Below are 19,212 nucleotides of genomic sequence, written 5' to 3'. Positions count from 1 at the left end.
GGCCTGGCATGCTCAGACCTGCAAGAGCCACCAGGGACATCCCAGTAAAGGCCCATCCCAGGGATGTGAGCAGTTAGTGTGTAGCCCTATGCACTCTGCCATCGCTACCGTGAGAGCTTAGGCAGATCCCCGGGCGCAGTGAGGAGACCTCTACCTTGCTGTTGGCCAAGAAAGCAAAAGGCCTAGGGAGTATTTATGGAGAAAGCTGTCCATGGAGTGTAACTGTTAGACTTTTGGAAAAGTCTGAGAGTTGGGCTGAGATTTTCTGTCACAAAAGCCAGTGCTGGAGGATGTGTCTATGTGGGTTGCATGGGCCAAGGAGGCACTAGGATGGTTACACTTACTGTCCTAGGAAGTGGCAGCAGAGCTTCGGTCACTGGCCCTGGCCTATGTCACACTGGATTTAGCATGGTAGCAGGTCACCTGCCCAGATCCCACAGCCCCCTGGGGAGCAGCCATGGGCTTGGTGGGGGCTCTTCACCCTGCATATGTGCTCTGGCTCTCTTTTTTGCAAGACACACACACACACACACACACACACACACACACACACACGCCATCACTACTTCTCTTCCTTCTTCCAGTTGAATCCAGGGATACTCTACCACTGACCTATATCCCCAGCACTTTTTATATTTTATTTGGAGACACGGTCTGGCTAAGCTTCCCAGGCTGGTCTTAAATTTGCAATCCTTCTGCCTCTGCCTCCTGAGTAGCTGGGATTACAGGCCAGGTCATCCTACCCAGCTGTTCTGTGCTTCTATTCCTCCCCTTTCTGCTGTTCAGGACATCAAACCACTGCCTCAGGGACGTGGATGATGCAAGATCACTCTCCCTGAGTGTTATTGGTGTTCTGGTCAGTAGTCAGCCCCTGAGCACTTCGGGCCCCCCTGTGCCCTGCAGATTCTCAGCTTCCTCGTAGTTTAGCATCTATTCTGGTCAGGGTAAGAAGGGGAGGATCACAGATAAGTGTGTGTACCTAGGACAGTAGTCACGTAGGAGTGTGGGATTTTACTCTTTGGGAATCAGAGGAGGGGTGAAAGGCAAATAGAGAAGGTGTTCCTAGTTGGGGAACCAGAACATGCAAAGAGAAGACCCTGGCAAAGAACTTGGTATAACTGGTTTTTACTTCTTTTTTTTTGTCCTGTGTTTTTAAGACAGGGTCTTGCTATGCAGTTCAGGCTGGCCATGAGCTCACTTTGTAGCCCAGGCTGGCCTCAAACTTGCAATGATCCTCCTGCCTCAGCCTCCCAAAGTGCTGGGATTACAGGCATGAGCCACCACACCTGGCCTTGCTGTCTTATTCATAAAGGTTTACTAAATTTTATAAGTGCTGTGCAGGACACCAGCGCTCATTTCCCAGTTGATATAACTGTTGCAGTGAAGCTGGAAGAGTCTACAGAGTCTCCAAATAAAAGTCTGGCAGGAAGGGGCTGGGGATTTAGCTCAGCGGCAAAGCGCCTGCCTGGCAAGCGCAAGGTCGTGAGTTCAGTTCCCGGTACCGGAGAAAAACAAAAAACAAACAAACAAAAAAAAAGTCTGGCAGGAAGCCAGGAGTGGTGGTGCACACCTGTAGTCCCAGCACTCGGGAGGCTGAGGCAGGAGGATTGCTGTGAGTTTAAGGCCAGCCTGGATTACATAGTGAGTTCAAGGCCAGGCTAGACTACAAAGCAAGACCCTGTCTCAAAAAAAAAAAAAAGTCTGGCAGGAAGCCAGGAGTGGTGGTGCACACCTGTAGTCCCAGCACTCGGGAGGCTGAGGCAGGAGGATTGCTGTGAGTTTAAGGCCAGCCTGGATTACATAGTGAGTTCAAGGCCAGGCTAGACTACAAAGCAAGACCCTGTCTCAAAAAAAAAAAAAAGTCTGGCAGGACAGTCATTTAAACCCACAGTGTATGTGGTCATATTGCAGTTAAAAAGAAACCCTTGCTCCCACTGGAGTGATCTTTGGGTTGGAGAAGGAGGCTGGGCCTCGTCCTCTAAGGTAGTGTCCAGAGGGGACTAGGAGCCCAGGGAGAGCCAAGTGGCTAGCACTGGTTCATGGTGCCAACATGGCAGGGCAGCACGGCAGCCTGGTGAGCTGACCTCTGGGAAGTGCTAGTGGACCCCATCAGCCACCTTTCTGCACACACCTCCCCTATTCCCTCCTGCAGAGCCTGCCAATGGGGAATGACAAAGGATACGTCTCTGAAAGCTTGCTATTGAGGGCCAAGGCTGCCCAAGAGGGAGTATCTCGGCCTGGGGGCAGCGACCATGGTGCTCCATGGTGGGAGCACAGAGCCGATGGCTCCAGAACTGGGGTGGGCCGCCAGACCTACCTCGGAGGGCCTGTGAAGCTTCCTCCTATGCCCCAGAATCTCTTCCAGCACCTGGATTCCTGGTGGAGAGTGCTTCATTTCAGGTTTTTGCCCTGTGTGACTATCTCCAGACTTGTTGACTATAAAACTCTGGAAGCACGCCAGGGTTTCTACCCGGTGTTTATTCATTTCTGGGCCAACTCTGGTTCCGGAAGGGAGTGCTTTTTATGTTGCTGGGGGTGCAGCATTTTCTACGCATGGGTGCGGCCACCTCATGTTCTCTTTCCTCTCAGTCACCAGGTGCTCAAGGAATTCCAGCCTGGCAAGAGGGCAAGTCCTGGACTGGAGATGGAGGAAGAGAGGAATACTCAGAAGGATTTGTGCTGGGGTGGGTGTAGCTCAGGCTCTTTGGAACCAGGACAGGGGCTTGAGGAAGGCTGGGTCCTAAGGCCTCCTGGGAAAGGTCCTGCTCAAGTTACAAGAGGAGGAAGGGGAAGGGTGCTCCTGGAAGGAGGAACAGCACTTGAAAAGGTTAGGAGAGGGCAGCAGGAGAAGGGTCCAGCGCCCCAGGCTGAGCTGAATCCTGTTGGGCTCCTTCCTGCCCCAGCCCCTTACCCACTGCAGCCCTGTAACCCAATGATAAAGATCCAGGGTCACTGTGAGGCTTCCCCTCCCTCTGGGGTGCACCAGGCCGAGAGGCTATCGGGCTAGGATGCCTCCAGGTCTTCCCTCCAGTGTTGCCAAAGGTCGGACGCTGAGGTCCAGGGGAGGAAGGTGACAAAGCAGGCGTAGGCTCCGCCCATCGGCCATTCCCAGACTGGAGAGGGGATTCTGGGCACACAACCAGAACTGCATTCTAATTTCAAAGACTGAAAAACTGAGGCCCAGCAAGGCCCCGAGCAGATTAGAGGCGCAGTGGGAGCCGAAGTCCATCCTCCCATGTCCGTGGAGCAGAGCCAGTTCCCACCCCCACGCCCCTTTTTTTTGTACTGGGGAGCGAACCCACGGCCTTTGCGCTGAGCTATGTTCCCAGCCTTTTAAAATTTTTGAGACAAGGTCTCCTTAAATTGCTAAATTGCCCAGGCCGGGCTTGTACTCGGGATCCTCCTGCCTTAGCCTCCCCAAGTGCTAGAATTACAGGCTTTTGTCACCACGCCTGGCTGAGAGTGCCTTTGTGGCTTGTACCTCCGATTCTGTAGTGGAGGGATCAGATTTGGAGTTAAGCCTTCATATAAGCCACCTCTGACTGTCCAGCCAGCAGGGCCAAGCTCTTTGTGCCCTGGGAAGGCAGAGCACAGCACACTTTCCTCTGACACTGGCTACTCAGAGCAGGTGTGGCAAGGCGGTCCCTCCCCACAGAGGGTGAAACCCCACCTCATCCCTTGCTAGAGCCCCTCACGTCTTCCTGTAGCCTTCCATGCATTTTTTTTTTTTTTTTGGTTGTTGTTCTTGTTATTTATTTTCTGAGACAGGGTCTCGCTATGTGCTTCAGGCTGGCCTCAAACTCGAGGCAATCCACCTGCCTCAGCCTCCCGAGTGGTGGGATTACAGGCGTGAGTCACCCCGCCTGGCTCCTTCCACTGGTTCTTGATCTGCGTTCCCAGTTGTGGGAATTGGTGAGTCACAGGGTAAAGCAGCTCAACCGGAACAAGAGCCTGAGCCGGTTGGCTGTGGGGGGACCGAATGGCTCAGGCCTCCGCACTTCTTTCCAGGCCACTCCACGTACACACGGCCGCAGGCCGCTGAGACATAGGCGTCCAGAAGTTGCAGGATCCGGACTTCCAGGGCCGGGCATTGCCAGAGGGCCGCAAGCCCGGAGTCGGCAAGGCCCCGCCCACAGCTCCGCCCCGCCGGCCTCCGCCCGCGGGTCCCGGGTGCTGGAGCTCGCGGGCGGCAGGTGAGCGGCCTCTCGGCTCCCAGCGTGCGCAGTCTGCCGGCACCCCGGAGAGGCTGGGCTTCCGCGGAACCTGGCCGAGAGTCAGCTGCCCATGGGCTTTCGGAGTGGCTGCCTCACACTGCCGCCAGCCAGGCCTGCACCCGCGGGATCCTCGAGGGGCTCTGGCTGGCCTCGATGGAGCTCCTCCCGGTCCCTGTTGCTTCTGCTGCTTTTGCCCCTGTCTGCGATGTCCTCCACAGACCGGGACTGGCAGTGCCCGCGCACGCCCTACGCCGCCACCCGCAACTTTGATGTGAGGTATGTGGTGCCCTTTTTCTCCGCGGGCGGCCTCGTGCAGGCCGTAGTGACCTATGAGGGCGGCCAGGACGGCAGTGCCGCGTTCGTGGCCACTCGCAATCGCCTGCACGTGCTTGGGCCTGCCCTGCAGTTTGTCGAGAGCCTGGCCACCGGCCCTGCTGGAGACCCGAGCTGCCAGACCTGCGCGGCCTGTGGACCAGGCCCCCACGGGCCGCCAGGTGACACAGACACGCTGGTGCTAGTGCTGGAGCCCTGGCTCCCCGCCCTGGTCAGCTGTGGCTCCAGCCTGCGGGGCCGCTGCTTCCTGCATGAGCTGGAGCCCCACGGAGGAGCCTGGCGTCTGGCGGCACCCGCCTGCCTCTTCTCTGCCCACCGAAACCGGCCTGAGGACTGCCCCGACTGTGTGGCCAGCCCCCTGGGCACCCGGGTGACTGTGGTTGAGCAGGGCCAGGCCTCTTACTTCTATGTGGCATCCTCGCTGAACACAACGGTGGCTGCCAGCTTCAGCCCCCGCTCCGTGTCCATCCGGCGCCTCAGGGCTGACGCCTCAGGATTTGAAACGGGCTTTTCGGCGCTGTCGGTGCTGCCCAAATACCTGGACTCCTACCGTATCGAGTACGTGCACAGCTTCCACTCGGGAGCCTTTGTCTACTTCCTGACTGTGCAGCCTACCAGTGTGACAGACACTCCTGGTGCCCTTCACACGCGCCTGGCACGGCTCAATGCCCTGGAGCCGGAGTTGGACGACTACCGGGAGCTGATCCTCGACTGCTCTTTTGCACCTAAACGCCGCCGCCGCAGGGCCGCAGAGGGTGGGCAGTCCTACCCGGTGCTTCAGGCGGCCCACTCAGCTCCCGTGGGTGCCCAGCTCGCCTCTGAACTAAGCATCACCGAGGGCCGTGAAGTGCTGTTTGGAGTCTTTGTGACCGGCAGGGGTGGTGGCCCTGGCATGGGCCCCTACTCTGTAGTCTGTGCCTTCCCCATTGACATGCTAAACACGCTCATTGATGAGGGTGTGGAACTCTGTTGTAAGTCCTCTGTTATCTCTGGCCTTCGACGGGGCCTCGACTTCTTCCAGACACCCAGTTTTTGCCCTAACCCGGTGAGCAGAAAGAGGGGGCCCCAGATGGTTCGTCTGGCTGTGGCTGAACATGGGCTGGTTCCCCTCTGTCATGGCGAGCGCCTGGGAGGGGGCAGGCAGGCAGAGAAGCATTCTCTTCTGTCCAGTGCCTAATTCCTGGGGCCAGTGTGGGAGGTGGAAGGCTCGTCTTCCAGCCAGGCTGGCCCCCCTTGCTGCCTCCCTTTGCTCTTTCATGCACTCAGCCATCATGGCGCTGGGGTTTTTTTAGGTAGTTTCCCAGATTATGTGAAGATGGGATTGTATCATAATTATCCCTCTGCCAGCACAGCTCCCAAACTCTGGATAGAATGATGGGCATCCCCTCCCATCTGCCCATCACGCCTGCCTTCCGGGACACTCATGGAAAAGTGCGTATGCACATACAAGTGCCCGCACAGGCGCATGCTTACATATGCACACACAGCCACTTGCCAGCGCAGTTTCACTTTCCCTAATGGGAGGACTTGTGTGGCTCTGCTTTCCAAAGGGGGCGGGCAAGAGTTGTTGGAGAACCCGCCACCCCACCAGGCTGTAGGGAGCCTGTCAGTTCTTGGGAGTCTGGGGGTTTATTAGGGAAACTGCGTGGCCTGTGCCTCACTATCGCATTCTCAGTAGGTCGGTGGAGGAGGACCCAGGACACAATGGGAAGGCAGTGTCGCCCTGGCTTGTCCTCATCCCAGTCTGTGCAAGCAACTGTAAACATCCGGGAAAGAGTAAAGGCCTAGTTTTACCAGCCACTTAGGCTCATATGCTCAGGCCTGAAAAAAAACAAAACAAGTTTTAGCTTTTAGTGCCAGTTACAGTAGGAGGGGCTGGTTGGAATTGGTTCAACTGAGATATACGCCACTACAGTGTAACTGAGGCCCTGTCCCGGGTAGGCGGTCTTCTGCTGAATCAGGGGCCCCTTCCAACAGACCCCACCTTGGCTCTCTCCAGCTGTGGTGTCAGGGAATAAGGATAGAAACAGCAGGGCGTGGTGGCACAGGCCTGAAATCCCAGCACTCTGGAGGCTGAGGCAAGGGGAGCACTTTGAATTCAAGGCTAGACTGAACTGAATAGTGAGACCCTGTCTCAAAAAAAAAAAAAAAAAAAAAAAAAAGCCAGGGATATAGCTCAGTGGCACAAGCATCTGCCTGACAAGCGCAAGGTCCTGAGTTCGATTCCTGATACCAAAAAAAAAAAAAAAGACTAGGAACAAACAGTTATTTGACCCTGATGCCTGGGGTTGTAGCTCAGTGGCACAGTGTAAGGTCCTCCTGGGTTCAATCCCAAGCATCACCAAAAAGAAATAAATAATAAAAATAAAAGAGTTACCCTGAAAACAAAACCCAACTCAGTCCTAGAGGCCATTCAAATAGTCCCACCCGAGACTGTAAGAGAATAGGCCAAAGAAATGGCCTAATTATGAGAGAGACGGGTTGAGTGGAACACTGGACAAGTGGTCTTTCATCATGCTGACCCCACAGCGAACGCTCTGCGGCTCCGGCCACTTGGGCCCAGCTCCCTTGTGACCTTCTCACTTCACTCCTTTCCAGCGCCAATGCAGACCCGAGTGTGGGGCGGGGACCCTCAGCTTCCTCTCCTCAGCTGAGGGCATCTAGATTGAGAGGCCCAGAGGGTGGGAACTTCCTGTCTGGCACTGGACAGCCCTGCCCAGCCCCATCATCCTCCCTCTGGGGAGCCAGACATTCTCCCAGCTTGGTTAGTCAGTAGGTCAGAAGATGCCCAGCATGGCCAGGCATTGCCTGGTACCGGGAGGACTAGCCTTAGGCCCTCCCCACAGGCTGGCCAGGCCAGCAGTGTTCGGTGTCCACACTGCTGTGCAAACCAGTGTTTGTCCAATGACTCTGGGTGTGCAGCTGCTGAGGCACCCCTCGCTGTGTGCTCGTAGTGATTGGCCTCAGGCCGCGCCTGGCCTCCATGGGTTCAGGAGGGTCCAGGTCCTCCACGGGGCACTGTACACTTAGTGTTTTTAGGGGCCAGGGACCCCTCGTAAACCTTCAAACCCAGAGCTAAGGGCCTAGAAGCAAGCAAACAGGGTTGTGGCCCTGGTTGGGTGAGGGCCTCTTTCCAGTCCCAGAGCCCCACCTGTTCCTGAGTCACGCTGAAAACACCTGGCAGCCTTGCGGCTACGGCCAGGCCCCTTTTCTTGTCGAGTGAAGACAAAGTCCTAGTCCCCACCCACACAGCGACAGACCCAGGAGTGGGGCAAGTCTACACCCAGCTCGGTACCTGCTGTTCTCTACAGCCCTGGTCTGCGCCGGAGCGGAGTGGGTTAAATCTGTGTGCTCTCAGCCGGGCAAGGGAGCCTTGAGCACCTAGAGCTGGCTGCTGAGCCTTGCCTGCGTTTCAAACCCTGCCCCAACACCTCAAATTCACACACTGTGTTCCTACTTTCCCAGAAGCTTCCACACTCATGCCCCAGAAGTACAGTCCCCGAGTACTCCCATGCTAAGAGCGGGGACGAGGTTGGCCTCTCCTAGCCTCGGCAGCCTAGCCTAGCACCCAGTTCATAGGCCTTGCTTTATCTCTTCTGTACCTGAGGGAGGTATAAGTAGCACCTAGAGGTGCAGAAGGATCTTTGGAGTCTCAGGGAGAAGGCTCAGGTTACCAGAGCCTTGGCCAGTTAACCTCAAAGCTCACCCTTCTACACAACTGTGGACACTGAAGCCCACGGGGCCAGGATTTGCTGAGGAGCACGTGCAGAGGCCGAGCCGAGCCAGCAGGGGGCAGGAGAGGACGCTAGTTAAGTGCAGATTTCCAACTTGGCTCCTCTCCTGAGGTCAGACCTCTCCCAGCCTCTTTCCACTCTACAGGTTGGTTGTGAGGTTGGGTCTGTAACACTCAATCACTCACTCACTCATTTCTGCAATGGATATGGCAGGATAAGGCAAGGAGTCGGGAGCTGGCCTGGGCCTCCTTCCTGCCCGGCCTTGCTACCTCTGAAAGCCCGCGGGGATAGGGGCAGGTAACTGGCAGGCTGAGAGCCTCCTCTAGTCAGGCCGGGTGAGGGGTGGGAGTTTGGTCTGTTGTGATCACTGACAGAAGCTGAACCTTCTTTTTCTTCCCGGACTCTCCTTAGCCAGACCCAGAGGCTCCTAGCCCCAACATCAGCTGCCGCTACTTCCCTCTGCTGGTCAGGAGCAGCTTCCCACGCGTGGACTTATTCAACGGGCTTTTAGGACCCGCGCAGATCACTGCGCTGTATGTAACACGCCTTGGCAATGTCACAGTGGCCCACATGGGCACGGCTGATGGACGTATCCTGCAGGTAGGTCTCTTACTCACAGCCCCCTGGCCCTGTTTTCCTGTCCTCTTTGTCTATTTTGCTTACAGCTGGCCTGTCCTAGGTGGAGCTAGCCAGGTCACTCAACTACTTGCTGTATGTGTCCAACTTCTCACTGGGCAGCAGCGGGCAGCCCATTCAGCGAGATGTCAGCCGCCTCGGGGACCACTTACTCTTCACCTCTGGGGACCAGGTGAGGTAGGCAGGGTCACAGCCTGGAGTCAGGGTTGTGGGAACATCTAATCTGGGGGATTTTGACACGCAGGTCCCACAGCCCTAGTTTACAGTAGGACCAGCAGGGTCCTTCCTTTAGTCATCCCTGATCCAACTGTCTGTCACCCCAAGGTCTTCCAGGTACCTATCCGGGGCCCCGGCTGCCGCCACTTCCTCACCTGTAGGGGTTGCCTGCGAACACAGCGCTTCATGGGCTGTGGCTGGTGTGGAGACAGGTGTGGCAGACAGGAAGAATGTCCTGGCTCCTGGCAACAAGATCACTGTCCACCTATACTCACTGAGGTACAGCTTTCCTGGCAGGGCACAGGTAAGGGTGGGATAAGAGGGCCTGCGGTGGGGTCAGCCAGCCCTGACCATGACGTGGCTCAAGCCAGGAATGCCCTCCGTATCTACAAGAAGGACATTCTTGGCAGAGGGGAGAACGCATGCTAAGACTCGGGAGGCAGGAAAATGCTTGAAGACACACGAGTATCCGGAATGGCTGGGGTGTGGGGCAGACGGGGGGTGGCAGGAGCTCTGACGGGGCTGAAGAGAGCCCAACTAGGCACAAGAACTCAGCCTCTGTTTGCTCGGCTTCAGTTCCACCCCCACAGTGGGCCCCTAAGGGGCAACACGAGGCTGACTCTGTGTGGCTCCAACTTCTACTTGCACCCTCATTCTCCGGTACCAGAGGGAACCCACCAGGTCACAGTGGGCCAAAGTCCCTGCCGGCTGCTGCCTCAGGACACTGCAAACCTCAGGTACCAGTTGGTGTCTGCCCTCCCTCTGTTGCTTATGGGGGCCACCAAGCAGCCCCTTCCATGTGCAAGCCGTCTTCTGCTTATCACGGTCAGGGAGCATGGAGCAAGCTGTAGTGGCTCTGGCGGCCCCTTTCCTGGGGAAGCATCCCTGTCCCTGTCGCTTTTCGATCCTACATGTGCCCTACCCGTCCGTTTAGTCACGGCTTAGATTAAAGGTAACTGAAGGGCTGGGGATGTAGCTCAGCAGCAGAAGCACCTGCCTGGCAAGTACAAGGTCCTGAGTTCGATGCTTGTTACAAAAAAAAAAAAAAAAAAAGATTAAAGGTTACTCTTGCCTGGCCCAATGCTACCTGTCCTAGGGGAAGGCATGAGTGGAGAGATACCGTCCTCAGGCTCAGAGGAGCCCTGTGCCCTGTAGCCAGCGTGCAGCCAGGCTTTGTGATTTCTGGCTAATCTCAAGCATTCCCTTGGTGCCACAGCCCGACACCCCAGAAGGACTTTGTAGAGGAGCTTGAGTGTGAGCTGGAGCCCTTGCACACCCAGGCAGCGGGGACTACCAACATCAGCCTCACCGTGACTAACGTGCTGCCGGGCAGGCACTTCCGTGTGGAGGGCACCGCCCTGCGGGGGAGTTTCTCTTTCATGGTAAGGCCGCCTCGTCTTGTGTGTGCGCACTTGGCCAGTGAGTGGTACAAAAAGGGAAGGGCTTGGGGGCGAGGGGTGTTCCAGCTAAGGTACCTTGATGCCCTCCTAGGAGCCGGTGCTGACAGCCGTGCGACCCCTCTTTGGCCCGCGGGCAGGGGGTACCCTTGTCACCCTTGAAGGCCAGCACCTGTCTGTAGGCACCAGCCGGGCTGTGCTGATCAATGGGACTCAGTGCCAGTTGAAAGAGTGAGTATGAGGCAAGGAGATGGGAAGCCATGTGGTCCCGCGTAGGGGAGCCTGACTAAGCAGGCCCCTGGGCCCTGTGAGGGGAGGGACGAGGCCCAGTGACATGGCCAGTGCGCGGGAGAAGCGTTGGAAGGATCTTCTTCCCCTCTGGTCCAGAGGCGAGGGGCCAGATCAGAGTCTCCGGCTCAAACCAAGGCTGTGAGGGGCATGTTCCCTCCCTTCCCTCGTGAGGGACTTACTGGGACCCGTGGAGTTTGGGTCAGTGGGGGAAACACCCAGCAGAGAACTGGAAGGGATTAGCAGGCCCGTGGGGGAGGTAAGACTGGCCATCGTAAGTGCGGGTGTGTGTGTGAGGGGGTGAGCCCAATCTCTCATTCCTGCAGGGTCACCGAGGGGCGGATAGTATGTGCCACGCCCCCCGGTGCTGCTACGGCCAGTGTCCCGCTTGGCCTGCAGGTGGGGGGTGCCGCGGTGCCCGGTTCCTGGACCTTCCACTACAAGGAGGACCCCATTGTGCTGGGTATCACCCCCAACTGCGGCTACACGTAAGTGTCGCCTCGGTACACACCAGCCTCTGAGGGATGAAAGAGCCTGCCCGTGAGAGAGCCCCCAGAACAAACCATCTGCTCCCCTCTGCAGTGGCTCCCACGTCACCATCCACGGCCAGCATCTGACTTCAGCATGGCACCTAACACTGGCATTCCATGATGGGCAAAAGGCAGCAGAGAACAGGGTGAGTGGGTGCCAGCCGGGAGGGAGGCTGGACCAGTTCTCGAGCGCCAACCTCACCTGCACTGGCGTGAGGATCTGGGGCAGCCACAAGTGGGGCGCCTGCCTAACCATTCCCGTGTGGGTCTCAGCAGTGTGAGGGGCCGCTTCCGGAGCAGCATCGATGCCATCTGCCTGAATATGTGGTCCGAGACCCCCGGGGGTGGGTAATAGGGAATCTGAGTGTCCAGGGGGATGGAGCTGCTGGCTTCACCCTGCCCAGCTTTCGCTTCCTACCCCCACCTCGTCCACCCAGTGCGGACCTAGCCCCGCTGAAGCCTGAGGAACACGCTGTGAAGTTCCAGGTAGGTATGAGGGGTGGGACAGGGACACTGAGGGTTCTAGAGGGGGGCCAGGCCACTGGCTAGGCCTCACAGCTGTCTCTGCAGTACATCGGGCTGGATGCTGTGGCTGACTGCGTTGGTGTAAATGTGACTGTGGGCGGTGAGAGCTGCCAGCACGAGCTCCGGGGGGACGTGGTGGTCTGTCCCCTGCCTCTCTCGGTGCAACTCAGCAAGGACGGCGTCCCGTTGGAGGTAGGCAGCCCAGCTGGCCCTCACGGGAAACATGGCGGAAGGCCTGCAAGCCAGGCCTGAGCTGTCCTCTGCTTCCAGGTGTGTGTGGATGGTGATTGTCACGTCCTGGGTAGAGTGGTCCGGGCAGCCCCAGAGGGCGTCCCCCAGAACACGCTTCTTACCACCCTGCTGGGCCTGGGCCTGCTCCTGCTCATGGTTTTCCTGGCTGCTGCCCTCGCCTTAGCCTACCAGTGGCGGAGGAAGCAACTAGGTGAGCTCCCTACCCGCTACCTGACTCAGCATCTTCCTCCAAAGAGTGGCGTCTCCAGGCCCCTACATCCTCCCTCTGCCCAGGCCTTGGAGTCTCTCGCAGCTCCTTGGTGGGGTTGGCTCCCAGGAGCTCAGAGCTGTCTTTCCACAGTCCTTTCTCCCCACCCGGATGACCGGGCACCCCCGGGCCAGACTGCTGGAGCTGCACTCCTGCGTGCGCTCCACTCAGGCTCTGACAGTGGAGATGATCTGGGTGAGGTGGCGGAGGTGCTGGAAGCGGGGGCCACACCTCTCCACAGGCTCTCATGCCTTCTCCCCCACAGCACTCTCTGCCCTTGATGGTCCACGTTCTCCCACTGGGGCCCATGCGGAATCCTTCTCAGATGGCAAGGACGCGTCCTCTGTCCCTCTGCTGCGGACAGAGTCCATCCGGCTCAGGGACCTGAGCTCAGCACTCCTGGCCGAGGTCAGGGATGTGCTGATTCCTCATGAGCGAGTGATCACCCACAGTGACCAAGTCATCGGCAGAGGTGTGGGACCTGGCGGGGCTGGGGCAGAGAGGTCACACCAACCTGTGTGACCTTGACTCTACCACAGAGCTTCCTTTGCTCACCTGTGAAATGGGCGTTAGGAAAATTCTATCTTCAGTGGGTTCTGGTGTAAATTAAGTGCACATGGGAGGGCTGCAGTCTCTACCATACTGAAGGTGTTGCCTTTTTTCTTTTTTGTCTTTAGTACGAGAGATTAAACCCAGGGACTCCACACTGAGCTACCTCCCCATCCCTTTTTTGTTTTTTATTTTGAGAGAGGGTCCCACTGAGTTACTTAGGCTGGGCTAAAACTTGTGATCCTCCTGTCTCAGCCTCCCAGAGTTCTAGGATGACAGGCGTATGTCGCCACACCTGGCTGCTATTTGTTTTTAACATCAGATAGACCTGTTTGGTGGTCTGAGGTCTGGATGCCAATGAGAGGGAGTGCTGTGAACTGGGCACCGAGCTCCTTCTGACCACCTTCTCTTGCCAGGCCACTTCGGGGTTGTCTACCATGGGGAATATACAGACGAGGCCCAGAATCGGACCCATTGTGCCATCAAGTCACTCAGTCGTAAGTGGGGTGGAGGCTGGGAGGGGCCCCAGGCTGGAAGGCTCCCCGTTTCTGTGTTGGCAGCTTAGTGATGCTGAGCAGAGCAGACCCTTGGGAAAGGGCCCCTTTGTCCTGAGCCTGACCCGGGCCGCTTCCCAGGCATCACGGAGGTGCAGGAGGTGGAGGCCTTCCTCCGTGAGGGGCTGCTCATGCGGGGCCTGCACCACCCGAACGTGCTGGCTCTCATCGGGATCATGCTGCCCCCCGAGGGGCTGCCCAGTGTGCTGCTGCCCTACATGCGCCACGGAGACCTGCTCCATTTCATCCGCTCGCCTCAGCGGGTCAGTGCCAAGCCAGCCCTGGGGAGCAGGGGTGGGGAGGCGGCAGCTGGGGATGAGCTGTTCTGCCCTCGCTCACGCACGCGCTGCATCCCCAGAACCCCACTGTGAAGGACCTCATCGGCTTCGGCCTGCAGGTGGCCCGGGGTATGGAGTACCTGGCGGAACAGAAGTTCGTGCACAGGGACCTGGCTGCTAGGAACTGCATGTGAGTGACTTGGGTGAAGCCAAAGGCAGGGCATGGTGGGCATGTGGGTGCCCCAGGACGCCTCAGGGAAGGGACTGATGTAGCCCTGGGCATATCTTCCTTTCTCTGTCGGCCTCAGTTTTTTAGTCTGCTCGGTAAAAACTTAGCTCTGAAATTCTAACGTAACGGCTTGAAAGAGATGGCTTTATAGCCTGGTGGGAGTCAGTTTCAAGAGATGGCTTTATAGCCTGGTGATTCCCCCTCCCAGGCTGGACGAGTCATTCACCGTCAAGGTGGCGGACTTTGGCCTGGCCCGTGACGTCCTGGACAAGGAGTACTACAGCGTCCGTCAGCAACGCCACGCTTGCCTGCCTGTCAAGTGGATGGCGCTGGAGAGCCTGCAGACCTACAGATTCACCACCAAGTCTGACGTGGTGAGGCTCCACCCACCCCAGGTCTAAGTGGCTTCAGTGGCCTAGAGCTGGCCTTGCCCATTCGGCTCCTCTTGGTCTGAGCCCAGGGAATCCCCAGTTAGGCAACCTCCACAGCTCATTCGTCCGCCTCTTGGGCAGATGTGAAATGGAATCTGACACCTACCCGACAAGATGAGATCAGAAGTCACTGGCTCCTCCCAGGCCATTTGGCGCTTGCCCAGCCCCGAACTCTGGGTAGCTGAGGAGGAGACCCAAGTTGTACAAGATTCAGGAATGAGCTCTGAGGGGAGGGTGGGGTCCTGCATTCCCAGGTGAAAGACTCCAGAAGGTAGAGGATCTGGGGGACCCACCTACCCCCCAATTTGGGGTGAGAGTTGAGTTCTCTCACTTCTCCCTCCTCACAGTGGTCATTTGGTGTGCTTCTGTGGGAACTGCTAACACGGGGTGCCCCGCCATACCCCCACATTGATCCTTTTGACCTCATCTGCTTCCTGGCCCAAGGTCGGCGCCTGCCTCAGCCTGAGTATTGTCCCGATTCTCTGTGAGTACATGGACGTGGGAGTGGGAGGCGGGTGGGCGCCTGAGACAAGGAGGGGCCAGGGGGTCCAGTTCCCACCTTATTTTCCACGTGACCCTTAGATTGACTAGGAAAGAGATCCTCTCTGGGCCTCGCTTTTCTCATCTGTGGACTTCCCCCCGCCCCCCAAATTCAGGGCAAGATGCAGAGAGGACCTCACAGTTGCCATGGTAACAGCATTCCAACTCATAGTCTGGGTTGAGGCAAGTGGCTTGCTTCCCTGGCTCCCCCCTTCTCTTGCTAAGGGGGCTGTTTTCCATCTCTCCACTTACTGAGCCTCAAGGAACGATTCCATTAGCTCCCACGGTGGCCCCTCAGCACCGTCAGATCAGGGTTTTCTCATTGGAGGGAGCTTCAGACTTCCTGTTCCCAGAGGGATGGCAGCAGCTGTGCTGTCATCAGTGCCTGTGGGGTGGGTCTGACTCCCTGAGCAGCACGGATGTCTCAGCTGTGTTCAGGTCTGTGGGGTTAGACCAGGAAGAACCAGGTCACAGGTAAAAGTGGTTGATGACGCTTGTCCCAGGCCATACTCCAGAAAGCGTGTAACACTTCCTCAGCCCTACCTGTCTTGGGTTTGACCTTTTGGAGCCACTTCAATCAGGCATCTGATTTGGTGGGACGTTGACTTCACTGCCAGCCTGCATCGAGGGTGGGCTCCCTGGACAGACTTGTGGAGATTTCTGTATAGGCTTCACTAGGAACTTGGGGCAGGGGAAATGCGGCTAGGCAGAGGGAGAGGGCGGCTGTGATGCAGACGCAGGAAAGCGTGCAGCCCATCCCACGGGACTGCTTGAGCTGGGCTGGCTCTTTAGAACTTTTTGAAATTGAGACCTAAGGGCCAGATCTCTGTACCAGGTGTTCATCAGTCGCTGGTCATGGGCAGTCCCTGGTGTGGGAGGGTGAGCTTGCAGGAGGCTGTTCTCCTCGACCTGGGGCAGTACTGAGAGAGGGGTTCAGTGAAGAGTCATCACCAGGAGCACTCAGTCACTGGGAGAAGGAAGGAGCTCCAGACAGCACACTGCTACGCTAGTGAGCACCGTGCCAGGGCAAGTCCCTTTTCCTCATGGTCCTCAGTTTGCTCATCTGTGAAGTACAGCTGATAACAGTGCTATTCTCAGAGAGTGTGAGACATGTATGAGATGCGTGTGTGGGACACTTAGACAGTGACGTAAGGCGAGGATGACATTCCCAAGACATTGAAGCAGGCAAACCTGGAGAACTTCTGCTTCAGAACCATGGTGCCACTGGTGCTGCCCCAAATGCTGCTCCTTGAGGTCTTTGAATCCCCATTTTACTTCCTTCCTGGAATATGTGTGAGGTACTCATCATAGCCTGTGCCTAGCCTGTGAGCTGGGCCCTGTGCTAACCACTTCATAGCTGTCCTCTCACCCTGTTCTACTGTTCTGTGATCAGAGGAGGAGTCAGAGGCACAGGACGGGTGAAGAACTTGCCCAAGATCACAGTCCTATGCCGTGGAGTACCAGAGCTGAATTAACTTCTTTTCTTTTTTCTTTTTGCAGTCCTGGAGATCATACCAGGGCCCATTTGCATTGAGCTAAATCCCTAGCCCTTTCTATTTATTTATGTATGTATGTCTTTTTGAGACAGGGTCTCACTATGCAGTTCAGGCTGGCCCTGAACTCACTTTGTAGCCTGGTCTGGAACTCATAATGATCTTCCTGCCTCAGCCTCCTGAGTGCTGGGATTACAAGCATGCACCACCACGCCTATTTTTTATTTTGATGCAGGGTCTTGATAAGTCACTAAATTGCCCAGGCTGGGCTCAAACTTGTGATTCTCCTGTCTCCGCCTCCCAGAGCACTGGGATTACAGGCCTGCATCCCTTTTAACCTCTGAGGCCGGGTGGACCTCTGTTAGGGTGGGAAGGCAGGACGGCATCAGCAATCACAGCAGTGAGAAGAGCAGTCCGATTGGGCAGTGCTGGGTACTAGGCCTGGCCGCGTGTTCTGTTTGGCCTGGCGGGGTTCGCAGCAGGTCGACAGCCAAGAGCCCTGGATCAGGTGCACTGTGCCCTTGATCTCCCCTCCTGCAGGTACCGGGTGATGGAGAGGTGCTGGGAGGCAGACCCAGCAGCACGACCCACCTTCAGAGCACTGGTGGTAGAAGTGGAGCAGGTTGTGGTCTCGCTGCTCGGGGACCACTATGTGCAGCTGTCCGCAGCCTACGTGAACCTGGGCCCTAGCACCCTGGAGGGGGCGAGTGCGCTCCCGGAACATCTGCGGTCCTCGCCTGTGCACAGGAGTGTGTCTCGGCCCCGACCCCTCTCAGAGCCGCCTCTGCCCACCTGACCTGGGTCCTGGGAAGGCCCATGGGGCTGAACTTGCTTAGTGGCCTTGAGCCAAGCCCTGATGGCCTCCGGGCCGTGCCAGGCTGGAGGATGTGGGGTTTCCACCTCGTGCCTGCCCTTTAACCTCCAGGGAGTGGTGGAGGGCACATGGGTCTCTCACTGCACAGTGAGCCGGTGTGAGCGACCCTTCCGTAACACGTCCCTATGGAGCACGCTCTGTGCCGTGCCTGCTGGACACAGAGGACATGGCAGCGACACAAAGACACTCACCTCTGAGCCAATAAAAAAAATGAATATTCATGTACAAACTGTGGAAAATGCTGTGAGAGAAAGATAGGAGGGAATTGAGGACTGCTTCAGACCCAGAGGTGACTAGAGAAGGAGGCTTCCCAGGAAATGACACTTTTCTTTATTTTTTATTTTTATTTTTTTGTCTTTTTGAGACAGGGTCTCGCTATGCAGTTCAGGCTGACCTTGAGCTCACTTTGTAGCCTAGGCTGGCCTCGAACTCGCAGCAATCCTCCTGCCTCAGCCTCTCGAGTGTTGGGATTACAGGAGTACACCACCATGCCCAGCACTTTTCTTTGTTTTTTTGAGATAGTCTCACCATATAGCTGAGACTGACCTTGAACTGTGTAGTTCAGGCTGGCCTCAAACTCATGGCACTCCTCCTGCCTCAGCCTCCCAAGTGCTGGGACTACAGGTGTGCACCACCACACCCAGCCAGGAGGTGCCGCTTTTTCTGAGGCTCTATCACGTGGGGGGAGATCTGCCAGAAGCAGAGTTTGGGGAGAGTTTTTGGCAGGGTGAGCAGAATGTGCAAAAGCCATGCCACTAGGAAGACTCTGGGTCACCTGGTGGTGACAGAGGCTAGAGAAGGTGGGCAGGACCCAGGTCAGAGACAGGGCCTTGAAGATGACTGGGTCAGCAGCAGCCAGGGTGGTTTTTCCCAAGGCTCGAGCTGTCCCTCCTCTGCCTGGCGCTTCTCCAGGTCCCCCACCACAGGTACACACAGAGTCAGGGCACAAACGCTTCTCCCAGCCTGACAGGTTTACACTTGCGACCAGGAGAGAGAGGACCCAGCAGAAGGCCCTGGCTCCACTTTGGAGGAGCCAAATAAAGCACCAGCTGCCCATGGTGTGTGTTTGTTTTGTTTTGTTTATCTTTTTGAGACAGGGTCTCGCTATGCAGTTCAGGCTGGCCTTGAGCTCACTTTGTAGCCCAGGCTGGTCTCGAACTCGCAGTGATCCTCCTGCCTCAGCCTCCCGAGTGCTGGGATTACAGGCATGTGCCACCATGCCCAGCAATCCACAGTGTTTAACTCGCCAAGCCCCCTGCACAGTAGCCACTAGAGGGGCATGTTTCTCTGGAGAAGGAGAAGTGGCCTTTGCCCCTGCCCTGCCCCCTTACCCTGCCTGCTGAGGAAGGCAGCTGGGCCTTGCTGCTGTGGAAGCTGGGGTGCCAGGGCCCATAGATCACAGTGTTAACTTTCCCCTGTTTAGGACCCCTGTGGCCTCCATCCTCTTAGTATGGAGACCTCTAGTTCACCCTCAGCAGGGCAGGCTCTCTCCCCTCCAAGCCCTCAGCCCTGCACCCTGTCATACACGGAACCCTGGGTGTGGAGCAAGAGCTCCCTGCTGAGCAGAGTGGAGGGGTCCCCTTGGGACCAGGGGTACCCAGGTATTCTCCAGCTTGGGCTGTCACCTCAGGCCAGAGAGGGGCTTAGTCCAGGGATCCAAAGGGCCCTGAGGACCGGTGGATAAGGCTTAAAAGGAGACTTCTACTGAGTCTCAGGGGCCCCGAGATGAGGGCCTGTGAGCTAAAGATGGACAGAGACAGACGACCTATTTATGGCTACACCTCTGACGCCTCAGAGCAGGCATAGAGGAAGCTGTGGCCCCATATGCTCGGCCACTGGCCCTTGTCTGTGTGTGAATGTGGTTGGGAGTTGGGAGACAGGTAAGTGGAGTG

General features: G+C 57.1%; 1 protein-coding gene across 4 annotated transcripts; it reads left to right on the top strand.

Annotated features, from left to right (window-relative positions):
* Positions 1 to 2,612: 2,612 nt before the first annotated feature.
* Mst1r (macrophage stimulating 1 receptor) lies at positions 2,613 to 17,549 on the top strand. Of its 4 annotated transcripts, none has more exons than XM_013507612.1 (20): positions 2,613 to 2,684; positions 4,009 to 5,592; positions 8,693 to 8,881; positions 8,961 to 9,089; positions 9,242 to 9,412; positions 9,710 to 9,870; positions 10,350 to 10,515; positions 10,625 to 10,761; positions 11,145 to 11,306; positions 11,401 to 11,494; positions 11,622 to 11,834; positions 11,919 to 12,065; positions 12,144 to 12,315; positions 12,638 to 12,844; positions 13,338 to 13,418; positions 13,557 to 13,738; positions 13,834 to 13,943; positions 14,191 to 14,356; positions 14,761 to 14,897; positions 16,987 to 17,549. In XM_013507612.1, exons 2-20 carry the CDS (start codon positions 4,285 to 4,287, stop codon positions 17,240 to 17,242), a joined length of 4,188 nt encoding a protein of 1,395 aa, XP_013363066.1. In that variant the 5' UTR covers positions 2,613 to 2,684; positions 4,009 to 4,284; the 3' UTR covers positions 17,243 to 17,549. The 4 variants fall into 4 exon arrangements, with proteins under 4 accessions (XP_013363066.1, XP_005410288.1, XP_013363067.1 ...); XM_005410231.2 differs by lacking the exon at positions 2,613 to 2,684 and adding an exon at positions 12,466 to 12,567 and having other exon boundaries at positions 3,925 to 5,592; positions 11,625 to 11,834; XM_013507613.1 differs by lacking the exon at positions 2,613 to 2,684 and having other exon boundaries at positions 3,925 to 5,592; positions 11,625 to 11,834.
* The last annotated feature ends 1,663 nt before the right edge of the window (positions 17,550 to 19,212 follow it).

This window comes from Chinchilla lanigera, unplaced genomic scaffold (assembly GCF_000276665.1).
Source record: "Chinchilla lanigera isolate Chin_1 unplaced genomic scaffold, ChiLan1.0 scaffold00131, whole genome shotgun sequence".
NCBI lineage: Eukaryota > Metazoa > Chordata > Mammalia > Rodentia > Chinchillidae > Chinchilla > Chinchilla lanigera.
The sequence above is the reverse complement of the archived record's forward strand: the minus strand, read 5'-3'. Positions and strand labels throughout refer to the sequence as shown.